At 40.8% G+C, this 23,758-nt stretch overlaps 1 protein-coding gene across 1 annotated transcript in view; it reads right to left on the reverse strand.

The window, feature by feature from the left end:
• The window catches only part of atrnl1b (attractin-like 1b), a 70,512-nt gene that overhangs the window by 27,614 nt on the left and 19,140 nt on the right, over nt 1–23,758 (reverse strand). Inside the window, exons 18-24 of the mRNA XM_026163091.1 lie at nt 19,792–20,025; nt 18,072–18,209; nt 15,990–16,083; nt 5,049–5,101; nt 3,426–3,520; nt 3,118–3,196; nt 1,020–1,177 (exon numbers count right to left, since the gene is read on the reverse strand). Of these exons, the coding sequence (XP_026018876.1) occupies nt 1,020–1,177; nt 3,118–3,196; nt 3,426–3,520; nt 5,049–5,101; nt 15,990–16,083; nt 18,072–18,209; nt 19,792–20,025 (851 nt within the window). The remainder of the gene's footprint in view (nt 1–1,019; nt 1,178–3,117; nt 3,197–3,425; nt 3,521–5,048; nt 5,102–15,989; nt 16,084–18,071; nt 18,210–19,791; nt 20,026–23,758) is intronic.

Below are 23,758 nucleotides of genomic sequence, written 5' to 3' on the forward strand. Positions count from 1 at the left end.
TCTCATCCAGGTCTCCATTCTCATCCATGCATCATGAAGACAAGCAAAGAAAGAGAGACCTTATCCTGTTACAGAAGCTATTTGCTGTACAGCCCAGGCTAGTCCATAATAAATAAGCGACTGTTGGCTGGGAAATCTAATAGAAAACTATTACCAGGCCCCCTCCAAAGATGGATTGACCCCACAGATATTATTACTCCAAGGTGTTCCATTCATTTACCTCGTGAAATTGTAGGACGAAATATAAAAATCAATATTTGGGAGTGGACTAATTAGCAAAATGGATATTGTGTGATATTTGGGGGGGGACAATTGTTATCTCGTTGTATTAAATTGCATGGTGACAGCAGATTCGGGTGTTAATTCTATGGGTTTGACACCTTCCATATCCTAGTACTAATGTACTTTATATCAAACTTAGCATATTCCAGAGAGAGCGTTTCTAAGGCTTAGTTACAATTTATAGAATTAAAATGTTAAGCAACATTTATAATCCCTAAAATGTCAAAGAACACTCCCCGTGTGTGCTGTCCATGGGCAAGCTTTCCTTACAAAGAAACCCTGCCCATCCCCCATCCCTTTACACTAGACCTTTTTGTTTTCCTGCAAGTAGATAAAAGCAAATGGACGAGACATCTTTCAGTGTTGTATTTTCAAGCGGCCCACCAATCAAAGCCTCAATTGGATCCATTCAGGGAGAGGGGCACAAATTTGAAACAATGCTTTTTGCCTTTGCCTGCTAAAAAGCAGCTGTGCACCTATGAACACACATTCATTGAAGGTGTAATTACAATCGAGTGCACTTGAAATCACCCAGAGTGACAATAGAGCTCTGCATGTGCAAAGATGGCTGCTCCTGCTCTTTTTTTGTCTTAATTCTTTTATAGATTTATTCATACATACTGTATTCACGTGTGTTTTTAGCATTTTGAAAACAGTCACAGCACATAAGAGAGGATTAGCTCACTGTCTTATCCGCTTCTCATAAGTCAGTCCAAGGTCACACACGCAGTTCTTACCTGGATCTTGATGGGCCATGAGAAGTTACTGACGTAGACATAAAAAGTAATGTTGGGGTTGCTTCTGAAGGTGAACTTCTCGCATGAGAAACTGTCTCTATATTCCTTGATGTTTGTTTTGGACACGATGGGCACCTCCTCTCCAGAGATTGTTCCAGCTGTAGAGTTAAAGAGTTTATGTTCAGAATATAAACATCTAACACACTCATTGTTATTTATGTAAAACAGAAATGTTTTAAATATTTCTAGATGTGGTTGAAAAGCCTAAAAGAGGGACATTAAGTCGTTTGAGACCTAACTTTGCCTTAATGTAACTATAGAAGATGAAGTCTGCATGAGGTCTGCTCAGATCCACTATTGTTAACAATCAGTTCTTGCTTGTGTCCATTTTTAGCTTTTCTCTGAGTGGCATCTTAAAATTTTAAAACAGGATGATGCAATGTGCCTTAAATGAAATTCTGTATGCTAAACACTAAACCGTAAATTTTCTGTGTCTTGTGTATACAAACTTCTTGATATCCCTAATGAAATCAATATATAAACATATTCTGGACTAAAACTCTTAAAACTCAATCTTCCATCTATCTAAACGTTCCAAGTCATTTCTTATTCTTCCTCATGTCAGTGGGTTCTCAACATTGACATTCCAAACCACAGCTCTGAAACAAAAGCAGTGAAAATGACAGCTTGACTGTGGCTACGTGAGCACGTTTATCTTAATTGAAATCACCCCTCCTCTCCCTTCTCCTTCCCCCACCCAAAGGCGCTTTGCGCGCTCGTCGATTGTGAAGAGGGTCCCGTTCCTTCTGAGACACAATATCTTAGCAGAGAAAGGGGACCCAACTTCAAATATTAATAACGCTACTCCAAAAAGGTTAAGGTGGTGGCGAGGCGCGCGGGAGGTTAACGTGTCTTAGTGGCTAGAAAATGTCAGTGCTGTGTGGACAGGAGAAAGCGGCAGATGACTTGAGAGGAGGGGAGGCCAGAGATAAACAGTGGCACTGGACGACTGCAGTGTCCTTGGGTGTCTTTCCTCAGGGAACCTATAATATCCACTCAACAGTGACACGGTACACACTAACGAGAGAAGGCGCGTTGTTGTTCCTGTTATATCTCTTATATTGACTGACTAATTCATTACTTTAATATTTATATCATAATGTTACACACACAGACATTATACTGTATATACATTTATTTTTTTTATTATTATTATTATTATTATTATTAAAGCACTGATTGTATGGTATTAATCACATTTGTTATTAGATACTTTCTTTTTCAAATTGAATGAAACTGATTAAACAAAGGCTTTGCTTTGTAATTAGGTTCAATTTGAAAGCATCTTAGTCATTATTTCATTTAATGCTGTGAATGTGGGAACAATAGGAACCTTTTATGTCACAGACTTCAGAATAAATAGAGGACATCTAATCAGCCTGAGTCCATGTGGATAAAAATAAGCAACAAATTGTTGTCAGTTTGAATATTGGCTTTGGTGACCTTTGAATGCTGAGAAAGTTTTATAGATGTTTTGTTGGACATTTTTATAACATCCAAATAGCCTCCTGAGACCCAGCCTATTCATTTATGTCCTCTGTCACGCAAATCACAAAAAAACCCAGAAAAAACCCTGAAAGATACTTTTTTTTTCTTGGTTCGCGACTTCACGAAACATATAACTTTTGCTGAGAATACCTAATACTATTTGTGACAAAGAAGTTGGAACAGGAGAGACAAACTCACTACTACTAATCTTGCTTATGTCTGTTCTCCTTGTGCCTACATGGCTTCTCTCTGGGTACTCTTGCACTCCAAAAACATGCATGTTGGGTTAATTTGTGATTCTAAATTGGCCAAAACGTGTGAATGGTTCTCTGTCTTGCTGTGTTAGCCATGCATTATAGTGGCAACCAGTCCAGGGTGTACCCCATCTTTTGCTCTTTGCCAGAGGGGATAGGTTTCAGCCACCTCCAACCCTGAATATCAGATATAATGGATAAAAAAAAGGATGGATACTAAAATGACTGGGACTAATAACTCACCAGAAACATTTCAAGTACAAAAAGAAGAAGAAGAAGAAAAAAAAAAAGAGTACCTGTTGATCCAACCGACCACGTGATGTTCAGGTTGAAGTTATTGGACGCATTTATGGACATTTCCAAATTCTTGGTTTGCTTTAGATGAAAAACATAAATCCATTAATGAAATCATCTAAATACTGCACAATTTACAATTTACATTACAAACGTTTTTACAGCAATGTCAGGCTCAATGTTTCTAATTATCAAAAACAACTGACCAGTAACCAGAATAATTAAATGTGAGTGCCTCAGAGCGCTGCGTTCATGTTAACTCTAACATCGTTCCCGATGACTCACTGAAAACTCTTCTTGAAGAAGTTACCTGCTCAGGCGAGGCCATGAAGTTTATGGCAGTGTAGTGATTATCATCTTCCTGGATGAGACTGAAGGTGAACTGGTAGTCAATCAGAAGATTGTCTGTTTAGAAAACCAGACAGGAAAGAAATTACTCAGATGTTGTCCCATGTCCCGTACATCATACGTAGATGACAGCTTCATCAAGAACTTAGCTGGCAGATGTAGCTTTACCACCACAGGCTAGAGGCTAAAATCTGATTGCTGCAATCAAGCATGGAACTAACAGATTAACCTGACCCTGAGAGTAAATAATCTTCACCAGAGATTAATGAAGTTTTTATTATTAATGAACTGCCACAGATGATTTCACTGGTAATGCTAAATTATCTTTTTTTTTTTTTTTTTTTTTTTTTAAAAGGAGATACATGCATCAAATATTTTATTATTAAATGTGTCCTTTCACATTCGTACCACAGCTGTTTACTTTTTCCCTGGGGGACTGCAGGGGCATGAGTACTAAGACAGTGGATGATCGAATTTGCAGGAGCTATTTTTTGGCATATAAATTACATAATTTACCGGCCAGAGTCTGAGATGTCCTGTAAAGCCACAGAATAAAAAGTATTTCTTTATAGGCTTAAATAAGCCTCCTGAAGATCTGACTCATGATTAAAAACAAAAAACAAAAAACTGCACATTAATAGTAAAATGGCATTAAAGCCACAGAAGGCTTTGGGAGATACATTTAGGTCTGCATTTTTCAATTACAAACTACAAACTAACACACACTGCAAAGGAGCTGGATAATGTCGCATGAGTTCAAAGTGCTAATCTATGCTCAGTGGCCTTTTGGATAGTGAGCACTGCCATGTTTACAATAGTGCACAGCTAAGCTCAAGAACAAGTCCCAGTGGTGTCCAGAGGTTAAAACAAGCTTCAGGCTTTTAGTTTCCTGTCTTCCCCCCATTGAGCCTGTTGTCAGGCTGTGGCATTTCAAAAAGGGACAAAACCTTGGCAAAGGCTCTGTTGTCAGTAGCGGAGTGCTGAAAGGCAGATAACAAATCGCTAAGTACCGCAGCACCGTGAAGGACACCACATCATGCAAATAAACACACAAAGCACAAACACACCAGCGTGTACAGTATACACAGGAAGGGGGGCACAGATGTGCTACCACTCGGCGCTGGGTGTCAGCTTCGTGTCATTCGAGTTCCTTTTCCATATACGCACACTGATAGTTTGACTTGTTAAGTGAAAGGAAAATCTATCATTTAGTCAACTTTCTAAATGAATAAATGAGTAGGTGCGTGATTGAGTGAGTAGACAAGTGGAGAATTTTTTACTCCTCCGTCTCCTTGATTAGCTCAATCACTCACTCCCTCTGATGCACTTGACATTTTCACGACAAGTCATTCTGTCACCGAACAAGCGCCCCTGGTGCCAAAGTGCTAAAATGCTCCATCTGCCCTGGGCGGAAGAGTGGAAGTGGAAGGAGAGGGGGGAGAGAGAGAGAGAAAGAGAGGGGAGACAGAAAGAGAGAGAGGCAGAGAGAGAGAATCGCCAAGAATAATAAAGGTGTGTGTTTGTGAGAGCGAGTGCATATGAGCTGTCTCTCCAGCAAGTAGCTGTCCAGCGGAGAATTACTCACAGTAACAGGTTCCTCTGAGTGGATTGCCAAGGTAACGGTTTTCTGAGTCACATCTGCAGTGAAGAAAACAGAGAGGAGAGAACAAGATGAAGAAGAGTGCGAACAGATTGAGAGCAAGAATGCCTCTTATCAGAAGCAGTGTCTGCCAAGTGCCAGCGCATTAGCTCCTGCTGTTGGCGCCTCATCAAGTCTCTTACTTTTGACAAAGAGGAAATAATCTGATAGTTTGTAAAAGTTAATTAGATTTTTTTCTCTCTTCCCCCCCCCAAAAAAATGTTGTTTATCAAAGTCACACATGCACAAAACTTCACATTCCGCTTGATCACAGAGGTCTGTGATCAGGTTTAAGCCCTTAAAATCCTTGGAGCAAAAACAGCTCTTATTTGAATTTTGGAGAAATATAATCTTTAACTGAGAATAACCGGTGATCAAGGGGAATCCTCCTCGTGGAATAAAGTCAGATAAGACAGAGTTTTGCACGTAGTAAGGAGGAAATTTAAAGTTCAAAATGGACCAGGTTTATTGACCCAAGTTAAAATTCAGATGTGATAATCAGAGCTGGGGTTGAACACAGTAACAACAGTCACAGGCTAAATAACTAAATGGTTGTCCCATGACGTTTAATTCTGTCCATAACTCAAAAGTGTTTTTACAGAAAACAGGAGGCTTTTGCTTGGACGCTGTTAAGTGCAACTCCTTGTTTCTCTGATACTTTAGGGCAGGGGTGTCATAATCGCCACAGCAAAGCCCGCAATCCAGCCCTAATTTTTCCTGCTGATAAAGATCTCCAACTTCCTATTCATCCTACAAAATAATTACACGATTTAAAAATCCCTTTAAAAGTGCCTGTTTTTTATTATTTGTTTGTTTTTTCACTATTTACAACATAAATGTCAGTTGTTTACAGTGGATAGTTAATGCATAGTAAAACTAGTTTCTTTGGTACTGTACGTGGCTCATGATGTCAAAGGGGTTTGCAGCCATGCTTTTTTCTCCCTCTAAGGCAGGGATGTCAAACTTACAATAAGCCTAAGAGAGGTTAAATTCAAGTCTCAAGCTTTTCCTTTAAAGTCAACACTTTTTAAACATCCAGGTTTTCCTGTAAGATTGTGTAGTTTGCTAAAACCCACTACAGTTTTGGGGGTTTTTTTTCACAACAAGGATGTTGTGGTATCAGCCAGAAAACATTCTGACTTTTAAATGAAGTGCTTCCAAGCAAAATAATTTGTTAACATCCACAGAACGCCATCAACTGCTCTGTTTTATCAGCCCCATTGCTTTCTAAAGCCCCCATAATGAGGAGGAACATATGGCAATGTTCACTGGACTGCACTGCTCCGCCTCTCAACGCACGTACATGCATTTAACTGTCCGCAGTTCACTCCGAACTTCACTGTCATTACTCTTTAGCGACTGACCACAATGAGCAGGTTGATGAATGCCACATATGCAATTGAAGCGCACAAATAAGGTGAAAATTGTTGTGTTACTTTAAAGATAAGAAACCTATTATCACACTGATTAGGCTTCACAGTTGGTTCATCTTGCAGACAACCAATTAAACTTGTGAGAATGTGAATATCCGAGGCGGTGTCGAGGAGTCAGAGGGGACGGCAAATAAAGGAGGGAACAGAGTGGAGCGAGCCAACCGAGAGGCACGAACGCCGCTGAGGAGGAGGAGGAGGCCGTCAGTGATGTTACACTGAATGAGGATGACTCTGACTCTAAAAATAATTTGGGACTGGCTTGGTTTGCAGCATTTCAGATTTGCAAGACAGACGCTATCACCACCTAACGTACTGTGCAAAAACCAACAAAAATAAAAACCCAGTCATACGGGGGTTGAAGGTCACCAGACGTCATTCGGCACATTAAATATCACCAGGGAGAAAAAATGTCAAAAATGCTTTAAAAAAAAAAAAAAAAAAAGCAAAGCTATTACACAACAGCTTTGATTTGACAACAGCTTTATATGTCACATATTACTGTAGCTGCTGACTCCTCTCAGACACTCAGGAGTACAGTGCACAGCAGAAGTGACTACACCCCTGTGCAGCAACTTCAAATTCAAATGATTCAAAATTACAACAGTTGCACTACTTTCAAGCTTTCAAACGGGACATTTGGATTTATTCAAAATCCAAACTAACAGTTTCGTTTGACTGCATCATACAAAAGAACACCAACAACAGAAGTCTGCACAGCTTCAATAACTGAATCTGTTCATTTCTCAATATTGTGCATCTCCAGCTATATTATGATGGTAGACTTGATCCTTCTTGGCGTGGAGGACGTTTGTCTTGACATTTTTCAGTGACAATTTTTGCCCAGCCTGTCCTTTGCTGCAGGGGTTGTGTCCCTTTGCCTTTCTCACTGAAATACTGCAAAGGTGTGCTGTTGGATTCGCATCAGAAGGAACACTTTAACAGATTACACTTTTCATTTTATTCATTTAGACAAACTCTTATGTAATTCTGTCCATGTGCTTTGGATCGTTATCATGCTGGAATATTCCTCCTCTCCCAGGCTCCTGGAGTCATCTCGTCGACCATGTCCGTGATGCCCTCTATAAATGTCATCTCTCTAACACCCTTTGCACTCACGCAGCACCATATCATCGCACTCCCACCTCTTCAGTGTCAGGACTATGTGTTCACAGTGGCAGCTCTGGCCAGGTTCGAGCAAAACGTCTTGTAGTTCATCCGATATTAACTTTTTTTTTCTTTCCCCTCTCTCTGTTTTGGTCTCATCAGACCAAAGAATGTGCTCCCACTCTTCATAATGTAGAGCAAGCAAGGTTTTGCATTTTTGCAATGTCACGAAGTCATGATTAAGAGTGATTCTACATATACAGTAACCACTGTGCCAAATCTGAGGCATCTGCCCATTTATTTCGCAGAACGACAATGTACAAGGCAACATTTTAAGAGGATCGTCACTGTGGCTTCAATTACTGGTACTATAGCTCTTATTATACCTGCTGATTACTGCTGCAAATGTGTTTTAACTCATTTTGAGCAGCAATCAACCTCCATGCATCCTTTCTCAGCTTTTATGCAGCATTACAGTCGGATCTTCAAATTCTAGTGTTCACATTTTACAACACTAAAATCACTCTATAGTATTAGATTTTTGTTGTTTAGAAAATAAGGAATAATCCTCTAAACTCTATAAATTATAAAGAGGTGATAAAATTTTTAATCATTTGGTAAACTCATTCAAACTGAAAACGTCATGTAATGAAAACAATAACTCACGCCAATGCACATGTGCAGAAGATGGATTTTTAACACTGCATCTACCCAGCAAAACCTAAATAACAAGGATCGGTGTCTTCAGTGACCTAAAGGAGGCAGGTTCACACAGCTCAGGAGGGGTCAGCTCTGCCCCCTCTTGCTGTTATAATGTTATACAGGCAAGGACAGGGCAGAGTGGTGTTTTACCACGGTACAAAGGACAGAGGACAAATGCTGCCACAGGCTTTTGAGCCTAACAGAACGTCATTGGCAGGGCATTTCAACTGCTTGGCATTTGCAGATGGCAAAACACACAAGTACCCATGTGCTCATCAGTATAATGCAGCTTCCCAACACTGTATCTTAATTTAATCTAGACCTGCATGCATCCGTGCACACATCTGAACTTCAGGCAGTCCCCTTGAACTGTATCTTAATTTAATCTACACTCAGCTTGAACCTTTGCCTGTCCCTGTGCCAGCTCAGTGATTAAAACAGACAAAAATGCAAAGACAGACACAACAACAGAGAAGAAATGTGCTTAAAACCCTTACAGTTTAATTCACATCTGTGCAGGCTAGCACAGGCATGCATATGTTCACACACTCTTGAGAGGTACAGCACGTTACCCCCGAGCATGTGAAGGATCCTGAACACTGGATGCATCCAAATGAGCAATATGATAAATATTTCCCTCGCCAGTTTTATTTGACTCATCGCTATGATGCAGCTCAGACCTCTTCAATCGCTTTCAAAAGCACTTCTATTCTGCACCGATGCACCCTTCACTTCATTAGTGCAGCTATTATTTGGAGGTCCTAATGGCATCAGTAGATGCAGAGCATGCACGAGTGAAAATCTGCATGTGTGTACTTCTGTGCACAATGCTCAAAAGGCAGAGTACCCTTGCGAAGAGGTCTTTATTTAGGCTTACAGGGAGGGATGGTGCAAGCGAGCGGCTGACAGTGTTTGGGGACACAATGATTATATGTAATGAGAGCTTGAAAGTTACAAGATATAAAAAAAAGTAATTAGATTACACTTGTGTCATTACACCAACGTAGCTGTATATGAAACCTGGTTTGATTTTGACATTAGAGATGCAAACATGCATTATGTATTGGAAATGTCAGGGCTCCATAAAGATCTCTGCAGCAATCATCCTTGATATGATCTGGTAGGTTATATGTACTATGCATTATATATTAACTCATTCACTGCCAGCCATTTTCAAATCAGGTAACTCCCCACTGCCAGGGTTTTTGAGCATTTTTACTCATTTTTGAAGAGCCACAGAAAACTGTGTGTTATGATCATATAAACGCTGAACCTACCAAAATGAAGAACAGACTCTCTTCTTTCATCCAAAAAAAAAAGCTTGTTTCTACCATTTTCCATTCTTTAGTAATCAGCTGTAGAAGAGAGGTGGGTTCCACCAAAAATGCCTGTTTTGACCAAAAAAAAGGGAGAAAACGAGCTTTTTGTGAAAAATACATTTCAAGCAGAAAAGTGCCTTTGACACTAATATTTCTTGCTTTGTGACACCTCTAACATATAAAAGTTTTTCACTTCTATAAAACAGAAATAACACTGAGAAAGGTTATGTTTTATCAAAACAATTTATTTACAAATATATGAAAAAATAAAATTCACTGACAAGCTGCCCGAGGTTGTATTCTGGCCCCTCCCATTGAAAAACGTAATTGACGTCTATAGACGTCAATGGCAGTGAATGAGTTAAGTTGCATTATATTAAGGCATATTATGTTTTTAACTTTGCATAAGCGAGTGGCAGTCTTTTGGTTAGATAAACAAAGCACAAAGCCAACCCATTAAGTACCAAAAACTGCTTAGTGACCACTTAAAGTTGGCTCCAAAAGACATACAACCCTCAGAGAACAACTTAGGCCCATTTCAAAACTCCCTTTTATTGCAAAAGTGTTAAAAATAAAAGGTAACTGCACTTCAGTTCTATGGAAGAATTGAACTTTCTCTAAAAGTTTCAGTCTGGTTCCCATAGAGGTCCCTTGGCAGAGCCTGCTGTTCTCAAGTGATTTGTTGATGTTCAGGGATTCAGGAGAGTTCATTCGAAGTGATGTTGGATTTAAGCCCAGCCTTTGACAATACTGACCAACAAGTATTGATCAAGAGGTTGAAACAGCAGGTGAGCAAGTCTGGTCCAGCATTTGAACAGTTCACTTTAATGCTTATAGAAGCGTCTCCATTGCCACATCAACTTACAAATCATCACTCTGCCACTCTCACATGGTGTTCCACAGGGTTCTGTTCTTGGCCCCATTTTCATTCATTGTACAGTGGGATGCAAATATTTGGGCAACCTTGTTAATAGTCATTATTTTTCTGTATAAATCGTTGGTTGTTACAATAAAAAATGTCAGTCAAATATATTATATGGGAGACAGGTGTTTTTCTTGGAATGCTGTGTTCCTTTTCCTCCATGTATAACGCCCCTTGTTATGCTCAAATAACTCAATTTTAGTTTCATCAGTCCACAGCACCTTATTCCAGAATGAAGCTGGCTTGTCCAACTGTGCTTTAGGAAACCTCAAGCGACTCTGTTTGTGCTGTGGGCAGAGAAAAGGCTTCCTCTGCATCACTCTCACGTACAGCATCTCCTTGTGCAAAGTGCACCGAATGCTTGAACAATGCACAGTGACTCCATCTGCTGCAAGATGATGTTGTAGGTCTTTGGTGCTGGTCTGTGGGTTGACTCTGACTGTTCTCACCATTCGTTGCTTCTGTCTATCTGAGATTTTTCTTGGTCTGCCACTTCGAGCCTTAACTTGAACTGAGCCTGTGGTCTTCAATTTTCTCAATATGTCCCTAACTGTGGAAACAGACAGCTTAAATCTCTGAGACAACTTTCTGTATCCTTCCCCTAAACCATGATTGTGAACAATCTTTGTCTTCAGGTCATTTGAGAGTTGTTTTGAGACCCCCATGTTGCTATTCTTCAGAGAAAATTAAAAGAGGAGGGAAACTTACAATTGACCCCCTTAAATTATCTCATTATTGGATTCACCTGTGTATGTAGGTCAGGGGTCACTGAGCTTACCAAGCCAATTTGAGTTCCAATAATTAGTTCTAAAGGTTTTGGAATCAATAAAATGACAACAGTGCCCAAATTTATGCACCTGCCTGATTTTGTTTAAACAATTATTGCACACTTTCTGTAAATCCAATAAACTTCATTTCACTTCTCAAATATCACTGTGTGTGTGTCTCCTATATGATATATTCTTTCTTTGGCTCTCGGAGGAGGCGGACGCACTTTTTCTCCTCTCCCTTATCTTCCCTGCTAGTTCTTATGTCCTTGTCTAGTCTCATGTCTTTTTTGTATTACTTTCCCTGGAACACTCTCTCACAGTCTGTGTCAATAACCTAAAAGAGAATTATGGATTTGATCAACTGGTCTCTGAATGCTATTGACACCCTTTGATGAGAAGTCTGGGCTCGGGAGAACCCGAGTGCCCTGGAGGGACTTTCCCTGCCGGATACACGATGGACGGGTGGCAGAGGATCGTGTGCCTGCGTGGGACTGTCGATCGAGGACGCTGAAGATATCTACCTATTCGGAACCATGATAACAGGGTTCTTGCTGATCGGAGCTGGCTTGGCCCTGGTTTATTGGAGAATTAAGAGAGCGGAACCGGCTGTTCAAACCCCCACAAGGCTGCCCGCTGGGATTGGAACGATAGGTGCGACTTCTCAGAAAGGGCTCACTGAAGGCAGCATGGTTAAGAGCTTGGAGGCGCTTACGATTGCAATGAATGCTCAGAATAACACCTTTGAGCGTATGTATGTTGGATTAGATCAGGAAAGAATCAACTCAGAACAACATCTCTGGGCGGAAGCTGGATTACATCTCGGATCAGTTGGCTGCGGTCGTGAGGTCTCAGAATCTGCTATGTGAGCAAAAGAGTGACAAGACCACAGAATCGACGGCTAAGAACATCACGGAGAAACTCGCGGCTATCCAACGGGAGATTGAGAGACCTGTGTCGGAGTGTTAAAAACAGCTTGAAATTCTCATGAGTTGTTTGCAAAAGAAAAATCACCATCATAATCCGGCTACCCCTTCGGCGCCAGCTGTGGGCTCAAGGCTGGAGCCGAACAAAAACTCCCTGATAACGACTGTGTTGAGTCTGTTCCTTCCCATTCCATGCAAGGCCACCTGGGTTGGCTGGAAGACTGTTTACTTAGCCTGGCAGGGCGAAGGACACTGTCTCAGCTGAACTATGGACACGCACACACATACATATACTGATACTGATAAGCACTCACTGACGCATCACCCTCCCTCTCCAACGCCACCTCCAACGCTTACCTCCCCTCCGATGTGGACATCGGGTCAGCTGGAGGCGCAGATCAGATGTACACACTGGAACACTTTCCCATGTTGCTGTCTGTGTTTATTGTGCTATGGTGTGTTGATACCTGTGCATTCCTGTATTATCCTTTTGTGTTGCACATTTCAATGTTTTTTTCCTCACTACCTGGCCTGACCTGTCTCCCCAATGTGATGTTTGTATTGTATGTACGGTCGGCAAGGTCTGTCATCTCGGTTGTGGGCAAAAGACCTGCAACTGACAAATAAAGGCTATCTCATCTCATTTCATTTAACTGACATTTTTTATTGTAACAACCAACGATTTATACAGGGAAATAATGACTATTAACAAGGTTGCCCAAACTTTTGCACCCCACTGTATTTACTTCCTTTATATCGGCATTTAAGATCATTTACCAACAATTTTTTAAAACCCTGGCATGTTGATGATATTCAGCTTTATATCACTTTTAAACCTCAGTGTTTTTCTAAAGTTTTAATTGTCGGCCCTGCTACCCTGTTATTTAAAATCTGGGTTCACTCTTCTGTTATGTTAACCAATCTATTAAAAAAAACCTGGGAGTTGTTTTGCGTGGGGAGTTGTCAGTGGTTCTGCATGTTTGTAAGCATCTCTTTAGCTCTTGTTTTCATCAGTTAAGAAAGAGTACATTTCCTCCTGTTATATCTAAGTCAGAGATTTAGATTTTTGTTTTATTTTATTTTTTTAAACTATTGCAATTCACCTCTTCACCTGCCTCAAACAATCCCTCCATGCATCATCTACAGCTTGTGCAGAATGCTGCTGAAAAGCTTATCTGGTTATACAAAATTCTCATGTTACACCTCTGCTGATCTAAGACTAAAAACTAAAAGTGACAGATCCTTTGTAATCATGGCAGCCCATTCTTTGCCCCCCAGTTTATGAACTGTGAGCCCAGCAGATTCATTCAAAACAGAGCCTGTCAATGACACAGACACGGCCATGAGTATGTCTGAATGTAGCCATCATGAGCATAACAGCAAAGTAACCTACAAAATAACAGAGTGCCCTCACTTTAGAAGTGTTGTTTTGGGAGTTTTTTAGTACTGTTGAAATTTCAAGGTGATAATCAGCAACAGCTACAAGGATCTTCTCGAAGCTGGCTTCAAAGCTTTGCCTGGCCTGTTCTGATACTCGAGTCTGATTCTGCAGTAAATGAGAAAATACGTTTCTTTTATTAACTGTTATCCACCTGCTATCTGAGTATAACACTACACTGTACTGCACTGCACAACATTAAATCTAGTAGCAAAAATCAATGTGACATTTTTTTCCAATTGTGCAAAGTGTTAGTTATTTGCTCTCAATGTTGACTGAAAGCACTGAGGGTTTGGAAAGGTCTCGCTCTCCTGTAGCCCTTCTTTCTTTCTTTCTTCTTTGATTTCTCTGCAGTCTTTCCCTCTTATTCCCATAACCTTTATGAATTCTTCTAGTCAATGTTTTTATTTTTCATGTATATTGTGATCATGCATTATTTTCCTTGTGTTTTCAAAGAGAATTATAAAAGCAGAAAAGCAGGAGGGGGATTATCTCATTTTGATCAAAACACAAAGGAGTGTTGGGTGACTTTGGAGAGAGAAAAAAAATCATTAGATTGTGGGTGAGTGTGTACGTAAGCACACATATGTTTGCCGCTGACCCATCCATAAGGCTTATTGCATTAGGGTTATCAGAAATATCAGTCTCCATTATGCTTACAACTGGGAAAGCAGACAGCTAAGAGATGGTCCTCCTACGCGAGTGGATTCGACTGTGTCAGCAGAAATCACCCTGGAGGTGGAGTTCCTGGCAAATAGTGCCAACTGCCTGTTTTTACACCACAGGGCCATTAGCATCAGCATCTAAGCCTCGACATGAGGAGAAATTGAGCCGTTCTTATTGGTCAGAAATCAATCCTCATAACTATATTATGAAAATCATGAGTCACTGCAGGAGATAAATCATGTAATAAAAAAATCCCATTAAATTTATTTTAAAAATGGCTGGTGAAAGTCAGGCTATATAATGACTTAAAATCAACCAAAGTAATTGTTTTAATGCCTTTTGGAATTATCCATGACGGCAATACGGGGGCCAAATTAAACAATTACACAAACACACTGATCCACTTCACCACAGAAATTGAATATTTTTAACATACTAATTATTTGTTTGTCAAGAAAGACCTCTTTTGGGTAACCAGCTACCCGTTACTCTACTTTACAACAATGTTGTTTTGCTAGGATTGGTTTAACTCAATCAGCAGTTCAATTTGTGTGTCTGTAAAGACAAATTACAATTTTTTTAAAGCATGAAGAAAGCACATAGTGCTTTCCTACAGCCGGGTACCTCACTTGTTTTCCTTAAAACAGCCTCAAGCACATCTTCAAGGCTCTATCCCAAGTGATTACTGACACGCTTATGTTGTTCAGAGAATCGCTCTGAACACATTACCGTGAGTCAGTGGAGTTTAGTCGGAACATTGTTGGTATTTCTGATCTGACCTTTCTGATACTGAAATAAAACTCAGCCAAAAGAGCAAGTACTACAATGAGGTCAGCCGCAGGTCATACGTAATGGGACAACAGCTCCTAAAACCTGAGTGCACTGAAAAGAGGTGAGATTTCAACCCAGATCTTCATCGGGTAAACAGTCACCAGTAATCAGGCAGCAACTTTTTTCCATCACTTAAATGGTATTTTTCTATTGTGGATTTAATACGAATATATATAATCAGATACTTTACATTATTTTTTTTATCTTGTTATTCTGTTATCAACCTCAACCAGCCACAAACCGAAATCAGCTGATTTCCAGCATTTTCAGTCTTGACCCGTAAACAGCCAATCATCCTCACGTGTGTCCGATTACAGGCCGGTCCATTTCACGCACAACACGCACCCAGCACCGCAGGCACACAGCTGCACACTCGCAGTCACATGCTAACATGTCATTAGTGTGGAAGCTCCTTACTGAGAGTGAAGACACAAAGTTGTCCAAAGTAAACATAAAACGCTCATAACAATAAACTTAATGAGACACTTCAGTCACCTTCACCCAGATGAATACAGACATTTTAAAGAAGCTAACAAAGGCAAAGTGGATCAATCTAAAGCAACCCAAAGCTCAGAACCAGCTACAAGTCATCAGCCTCGGTATGAGCAAAGCACAAAAGTAGCTACAAGGAAAAAACAAAAAACAGCTCTGCTATCTAGTGCATTTATACACATAGTGGAAAATGATGGAAGCAGTCAGTGCATCTTCCATGGTTAAATTTCAGGAACAAAATTTGTATGAGTGAGTGTGAGAGAGCGAGAAGTGACCAATATACTCACAGCTGGCACTGGTCTCCTTTGATCCCCTTGGTGGTGCAGAAACACTTGCCGGTTAACACCTGACACACACTTGCATGACCATTACACTTGCAGGCTGTAACAGGCAAAACCAGATGGAAAAGAAGGTTGGGAAGACAGAGAGTAGCAAAGCCAAAAAAGAAAAGGAAAAAAGACAGGTACAAGAACAGAAATGATCAATATCAAACCTGAACAAAAAAGAAAAAAAACTTGATACAGTAAACACATGGCTGGTTTGGATTTGTACACTTATATGTGATCAGTTATACATTTGAAACCTGTGCAGGTAAGACTGCACAGAGGGGGAAATTGATATTGATCTGGGTAAGATGGTAAACAAATGTATTTCCCAAAAGACTGGCTGAACTTCAAAGACATGAAGGAGAACCACCACCTCCAAACAAAGGCTAAGATACCCGCTAGGCATGTGTGTCTGTGTGTGTGTAAAGAATACAGAAAGTGCTGCAATAGATGTGTGACAGATGAGTGAATTGGCTTCTAAAGTGCTTCTACTGTGACAGCCTTTCAGGTTTGCTTTTGCAGGACAAAAAAAAGAAGGAAAAAAAAAACACTGACCAATTCTTTTCAGTTCAGTAATCATTAAAACACTGAAAAGGTGCATTACTGAAGGACCAGTGGATCCTCCTCCCTCCTTTCCAAGTAGTGCACCCTTTCCAGCATGGCATGAATATTTTAGGAGACTGGAAAGCTTTTAACTGAGTATACTGACACTTCCTCCAACACTTCTTGTTATTGACAGCTGGTGATACGGGGATTTAATTTGACTATGTGAAAGCCACATTAGATGTGGTTCTCCTCGCTGTGAATTTATTCACATGTTCCTATCACAAATTATGATTTTTTTTGTCCTCAGGCTCCAGGAGAATGAGGAGAATAGTGACAGGTATTCACTGGTGCAGTTTCACTTTCCAACTCACAGCTTTAGCCTGAGCAGCAACATATGGTATCTGAGACTGTAAAGCTCCCACAAAATTTGTGTCTCCCATGTCTGGCGAGTCACACAAAACCCCACATGTAACTTCTCAGGAATGCTATTCATGTCTCATAACCATTGAGTGCAGCTAAATCTCCTCTCAACAAGGAGCCTGTACTCCCAGCCTTCAGCCAGTCTGTGATCCATTCATTAAGAAACACAAGCCAAGACAGTTATCAGATACTAGTGTGATCATTGTGTATTTGATTTAATACCCATTCCTGTATTGCGTTCACATCGACTCTCCACAATAAATTTAGCAGACATTATGTGTTTTGGCTTAGAAAACAGGAATTCAGCATAATTTATGGGTTGCAGTCACTTAAGAAAAATTTATTTGCCATTGGGCAGGAGACTGGGATAATAAATCTCCCTCATGAGCTAATCAAAAACTCAATCAAAAGAGGTTTTCTATCAAGAAAGAGCACCACACCCAGAAAACTGGTAAAGCAGTTAGGCTACTGAGCTGCATGTGTTGAAGTTTGTATTAAGTTGAGCTTAAAGCATCAATTTTCCCCCTTCCTAGCTGTGTGTGTGTGTGTGTGTGTGTGTGTGTGTGTGTGTGTGTGTGTGTGTGTGTGTCAGGCTGTGTGCATGTTCACAGTGTAAATTTAAAGTATTTGGATCCCATGGGTGGAAAGTGCCTGTTTAGGAAACCAACATATTGCATGTCATTAATCAAACATGAGTGGGCAAATTATCACTATCAACACTCAATAGTGCCCTCTGTTGGTTATCAACTTGCATTACACCATATTCACCACATATTACATCAATTAGAATTCAAAAAGCAGGCCATATCCTTCTAAAAAGCTTAATTATCACTTACACAAAGCAGGTTGAGTCAAATTAAAACAACCTAGAGAAGGCACTCTGTGTTGTATCATTTAAACTTCATAATGCTGATCTCCTGCATTGCAATGAAATCTATAACGATGATGAGAACATGCTTGGGAGGGGGCGCTTGTTGGGGTTAAAGTACATCACTCGACTGCCTCAACAAAAACAAGTGGAGCCATTAAGTCGTATGCATGCAGAATAACCAATGTCTGTTGTGATGCGGCACTCACCCTGGCATTTGCCGCCATTGGTCGGGTCGCCATGGTAACCAGGCATGCAGGTCTCGCAGTTAGGACCGGTGGTGAGGTTACGGCATTGCTCACAAACGCTGCCGTTAACGCACGTGCTGTGGCCGTTACACTGGCATGCTGCAAAAAAAGACAGAAGAGTTCATTCTGCTGCTTTGTCACAGCAAGAAAAATGAAAAATTATAGGAAATTTATTAACTTGACAACCCAAGCAAATATTCTTGGATTCATAAGCTGCCTTTGTCATATGTGAGTTGTTATAGCATCCTAGAAATCCAAAAGCTTTTTGTTGTTTGACTTGTTATTTTATCCAGACCTGCCTTTTAAAATATTTGTAATATTTGTAATAGTTTAATCCTTTAATCAACCTGAAGATAATCTATTCAACAATTTGCAGATTAACCTTGTTGTTACTGATTTTTCAGACAAAGTGTGTGGACACAGTGAGCATGTAAGAAACTATGCATCAGTATGACCCCCGATATTTTAGGATGGATAACGTCCACTCCTTAAACTACCTGTATCTGACGGTAAATAGAAGTGCTCGCGCTATCGAGCAGTTGTTGAAGTAATTTGCTAAAAATTATTATGCTTGGAACACAAAGTAGCAGCCATGAAAGAAGCAATGCTACCTTAATGGCAACAGGCCTAGACTGCCAGGAGGCGTTTTCTGTTTAAAACAAGTGCTGTCTTACTAGAGGGGGGGGGGGTCATCTGATTGTTGGGGGTTTTCTCTCTAATATTAAAGGGTCTTTACCCTAATATATAAAGCACACCAAGACGCTAATTGTTGTGATGTGATGCTATATAAGTGAAACTGAACTGACTTGCTAAATAGCATGTAACTGGAAAGATGAATAGTTTATGTGCATTTTTAGCCAAGCAGAACAGTTTCAAGGTGGGTATCCATTAGCGTCACCAGTGTAGTTTATGGCAAATGTAAAATACGGCCACAATCTCCCTTTCTGTCCCTGAGATGTGGTGTTCAATAATGCCCAAATCCTACTTGACATTTGTGTGAATCATATGAATTTTTGAGGTCACCCCAACCTTGACGACGGATCACTAAAATCGAATCAGTTCATCTTTGAGTCCAAATACAGGTCTGTTCTAAATTTGAAGAAAGTCCCTCAAGGCATTCACGAGAGCGTTTGGGAAGGATGGACAGACAATTCAAAACTCTAATGGGTCCACGATGGCAGCAACGGCGGCCGGAGGCACCATGCTATAAAAAGTGAACAACTGAGAAAAAGACACAATGATGGTGGAGTTCAAGCCTAGAGGCGTAAAACTCTAATTGGGCAAAATATTACAAGTCTTTTAATTCATTCTAGACTCACCAAAACTCACACAAATATCTGATTTCTTGAGGTTTTTTAAGTAATCCGCGAGCTGCTGAGCGCTGCTCACATTCTCAGTTTACAACTTACAGTGGCTACATTATCATCTTACATAACATAGCAGTATGGACAGGGGCTTCATGAAAGCATGAAACGTCACACCGGCATAAGGTTGCATGGAATCAGCAGGGACGGATTAGTTGCATAGGGAGGCTGTAACAGGAGTCCATGGTAGAGTTTTTTGTTTTTGTTTTTTTTTCCCCCTAAGCTTAAGTAGTGACCTCCAATAGGTAATAATGCCTCACTTGACATGACAGATGGTTTGTAATTTCAGTTAGCTTGACAGGAAGTTTAGCACTCACCGGGGCACTGAATGAAGGCCCACTCGTAGCCTTTGTCTTTGGGGCAGATGCCTGGCTCCAGGCTCATGTCGTGCGACGGGCCCTGCTGGCCCTGCTTCGCCAGTCTTTTCATGGGACCCCGGAACGAACCTTCCATGCACAGGCCCTTTCCTGTGCTGGTGGGATCTCCGCACCAGCCGCACTCAGGTTGCTCCAAGCACTGAGAACACGTCCGCAGGCCTGAACAGTTCTGGGCTGCAGGAGAGGAAAAATGCAGGTAATTGTATGTTTTAACCCACCACCACTGCCATCATTTTTCCATTCCATTTTACTAGAGTCATCACAACACAATGATAAAACGACAAAAACAAAACATCAGCCACAGCACCGAAGGCTTAATGCTGGAGCAGACTAAATTCTGAACAATGTTGCTTTTATATGCATATTGTTGAATTCTATCCTTTGTACTAGTCACCCTAATTTATTTCTGAGCATTTGTAGGCAATGGACAGGTTATCTAGTGAGGTGGCAGGACAACAGATCTAAACACAGATAAAAGGATACGAAACAACTTGCTGAGCGTTTAATACCTGACGCAGTCTGAGAAGTTTGTATAATGAGAGCAAATGCGTCAGATAACCAAGGCCCCTGAAAAGTTTGATTTGAGAAAAAGTCCCACAAAAGGATTAAGTGTGATGTGTGAAGTAGCTCCGCACAAAAAGCTTAGAAACCCAAGGGAGCGATGCCGTTTTTGTCAGTTGAGAGATGAACTTTCAGGCCTCTAAACTGTTTGAGCGCCACCACTCGCCTGCCAGACAGACACTTTAGCGGAGAAAATGCCACTACTATTTTAAGGAGACAAACATTGAGTGCTTTTACCTCAGTTTATGTCAAACAAATCTCTAGCTATTCCACTAATGGATGTGAAACCATGACAACACAAGAGCAATAAGCACAAAGTAAGGCCATTTAAGATTGTTTTGACGACAAGACGTAAGTGGCGAATTTCTCAGGAACACGTCCTTCTGAGAAAAGAAAGCAGCAGCTGGATGGGGACTTTTGTCTTGCCACACAACAAGAAGCATGTTGAAGCACAAAATCTGCCACGAAAACATGAATCACGTCTCTCACTTGGATTCTGACAGATAAATCAATATCCAAGAACTAAATCTGATGCCTAGATATGCTCTGTTAAGTGGATGTTGATTATGACTCTGTCTGCACCCGAGAAACAAGATTCTCTTCATCCTGCATCACCAGTTTTCATCATCACAGCATATACAGCCTGACTAAGGTTTCCTCAAAAACCCTGAATTAACTGAGAAACATAAGGAGCTTGTGCCACGCCTCATTTCTTTATATTTTGCTGGATACATTGAAAATTGATGAAGTTTACTGAAACATTTGCAGTGTTGTGATGTATCTGGGATAAAAAGTGTCTTAATCTTGTCGTCTGTGATTTGATGGACCTGTAACGCTCGCCTGAGGACAGATATTCAAACAGTTTAGATGCGTCCCTTAGGATTCAGAGTACTTTCTGCAAGCAGTACGATGTGTATACGTCTCCAAGTGCTGGCAACTGTGTCTTGGTGATCTTTTTGTTCAGCTTTTATGACGTTCCGCAGTCCCTTTTTTTATCCGCTTCATAGATGTTACCTTACCATGTCAGCATGCTGCAAAGGAGGACACTTTTAATAGTGTGCCAGCAGAAAGACACCAGAAGGTTTTGAGACAGGTTTATGTTCCTCATAGTTTTCAGGAATTACAGTCTATCTTGGGCTTTTTTCTTTTAACAAGGCTGTGTGTATTCTGTACATCCTCTCAATTACGTTCAATGGTATCTGGGCATTCTGATCCAGCCCTGTGTCCATCCCTGATCCCTGCGTGCATCCATCCATCCATTCAGTTAATTTAGGGTCGCAGGGGAACCTATCCCAGCTGCCATGGGACAAGAAGTGGAGTACACCCCAGACAGGTTCCCCAGTATGTCACAGAGTCAACATTCTGATTTTTCCTGAAGTCAGTTATTAGTTCTTTGGTGTTTGTGGTGTTAGAAGCCAGATTGTTTCAGTACACCAATCTGTCAGCCTCTGAGCCTCCTCTCTGTGGCCAGACTCATCCCCACCAGTGAGCAGTCCTATTTCCACCGTCTCATCTACAAACCTAACAATGACATTTATGCAGTCTTATACATACAGACAGTACAGGAAAAGGCTAAAAACACAGCCTTGTCGGGCTCCTGTGCTGAGGAGAGGATTGAGGAGCAGTGGGGGCCCATCCTGACCAACTGTGGTATTAAATGTTCCCTGTGGTTTCAGGCGGTCCATGTGGTGTAGAAGGTGATGGGAATGCCATCATCTGTTGATGCTGGTTCTGTCTGTGTACTGACATGGGCCCAGAGTAGGTGGAATAGTGACTTTGATGTATTTGAGGTCCAGGCTCTCCAGGCACCTCATGGTTATTGGTGTTAGAGCCACTGGCCTGTAGTCACTGAGCTGAACCTCTCACTCCAACTCCATTTCTCAGGATCAGATCAAATGTGCGTCTCTAACCTTGCTGCACAAGGAGATTAGAAGTGATCCAATCAGAAGTAAACTTGTCCCGCCTTTCTACGCAACTTAATTAGATCTTATCTGTCCAGAACACTTTCATCTTGTTTTTATTTGGTGACGAAAGTGTCAACACATTTTATCACAGGTTTGGTCCTGGTGCGTTAGGGTTAGGAGCAGGAAGCATGCTCACGACAGTCCTTGTGCCATTTTTATGACGCGATTCAACTGCTCTCAGGATGAGGCACTGCTGCTGGTCAAGACAGTGGTGATGTTTTGCTTTGAAAGAAATAAGTGAAAATGCAGCAAATGTCCAGAAAGCCTGGAGAACCATTAGTTAAGACCACTTAGAACCCAAATATGAAGAAAAGAGGGGTGGGCTCCAGACTTTTTGCACAGGCTTTTATTCAGTCACAAACTCCAGTTAAGTGTGACGTTCGAGGCCAAATTCAAGATGTTAAAATTTTTATAAGATCCATTTATCCACATTTCTCTTCAGAGTTGTGAGTATTTATGCTGGCTGGCTGTTTCGCAGCTTTCAAACTGTTCTTCTTTGATTTCACAGACTACTGATCATCGTGATAACCCTACTGCTTCAGTATCCGATCTGCTTTTGATCTGAAAGCAGTGTTAGGAAGGAAATTACACAGCTCTGTGTCAATCACAAGTATCCCTCCAATTGTGCAGACTTCAAATGCTGCTTTACAGCTTGTGCCACAGCCAAGTGCTTCTTAAACCAAATGGAGTAAAAACCAAGGCATCTTATAAAAGAATAAGATGAGCTATTTAGCTATTTAAATGTAAATAACATATTGTGTAAAGCTGCCAAATGAGTTATTAATTAACTCTAACCCAGATGAGAGGCAGGGTACAAAGTGGACAGCCCACTAGTGAGGATACTAGAATGTGGAATTCACAGAAAAACTACAGTGTGACTGCATCTGCACCAGCATGTACACTTTATCACATCTGCTAGAGGATCAAACCTTCAACCCTGTAATTACAGAGCAACCTTCCATTCTGACCCATGGCTGCCACTCTCACCAACATAGGCCACAGAAAGCAGCATCTGAAGAGTAGGAATATTTGACAATTCCACTTCTGCTTGAAAAAAAATGACAGAGCAGCTGCTAAACTACAGTACTTAACTAAAAGATTCAATTCATTGTGAAAGAATGGAAGCTGTTAGCATGAGTGAGCGCAAAAGCCTGATCCAATATAAAAAAAAAGACTGAATTAAAGACCACAGAAAACTCTGTGAGCCTTGCCTGTTTAGAATTTTGCCTGAAATGAACTCACAGCTTGAAGGACTTTCTTCTGGTCTGTCATAATGAAGCGGACAGACCGCGAACTCATAGCACAGATGACCCCAGGTTTTGTTAGGTTGTTTGATCAGGGAAGATGAAGTGTGGACAAATGAGATCTTTAAATAATCAATT

This window comes from Astatotilapia calliptera, chromosome 3, assembly GCF_900246225.1.
Source record: "Astatotilapia calliptera chromosome 3, fAstCal1.2, whole genome shotgun sequence".
Classification (NCBI taxonomy): domain Eukaryota; kingdom Metazoa; phylum Chordata; class Actinopteri; order Cichliformes; family Cichlidae; genus Astatotilapia; species Astatotilapia calliptera.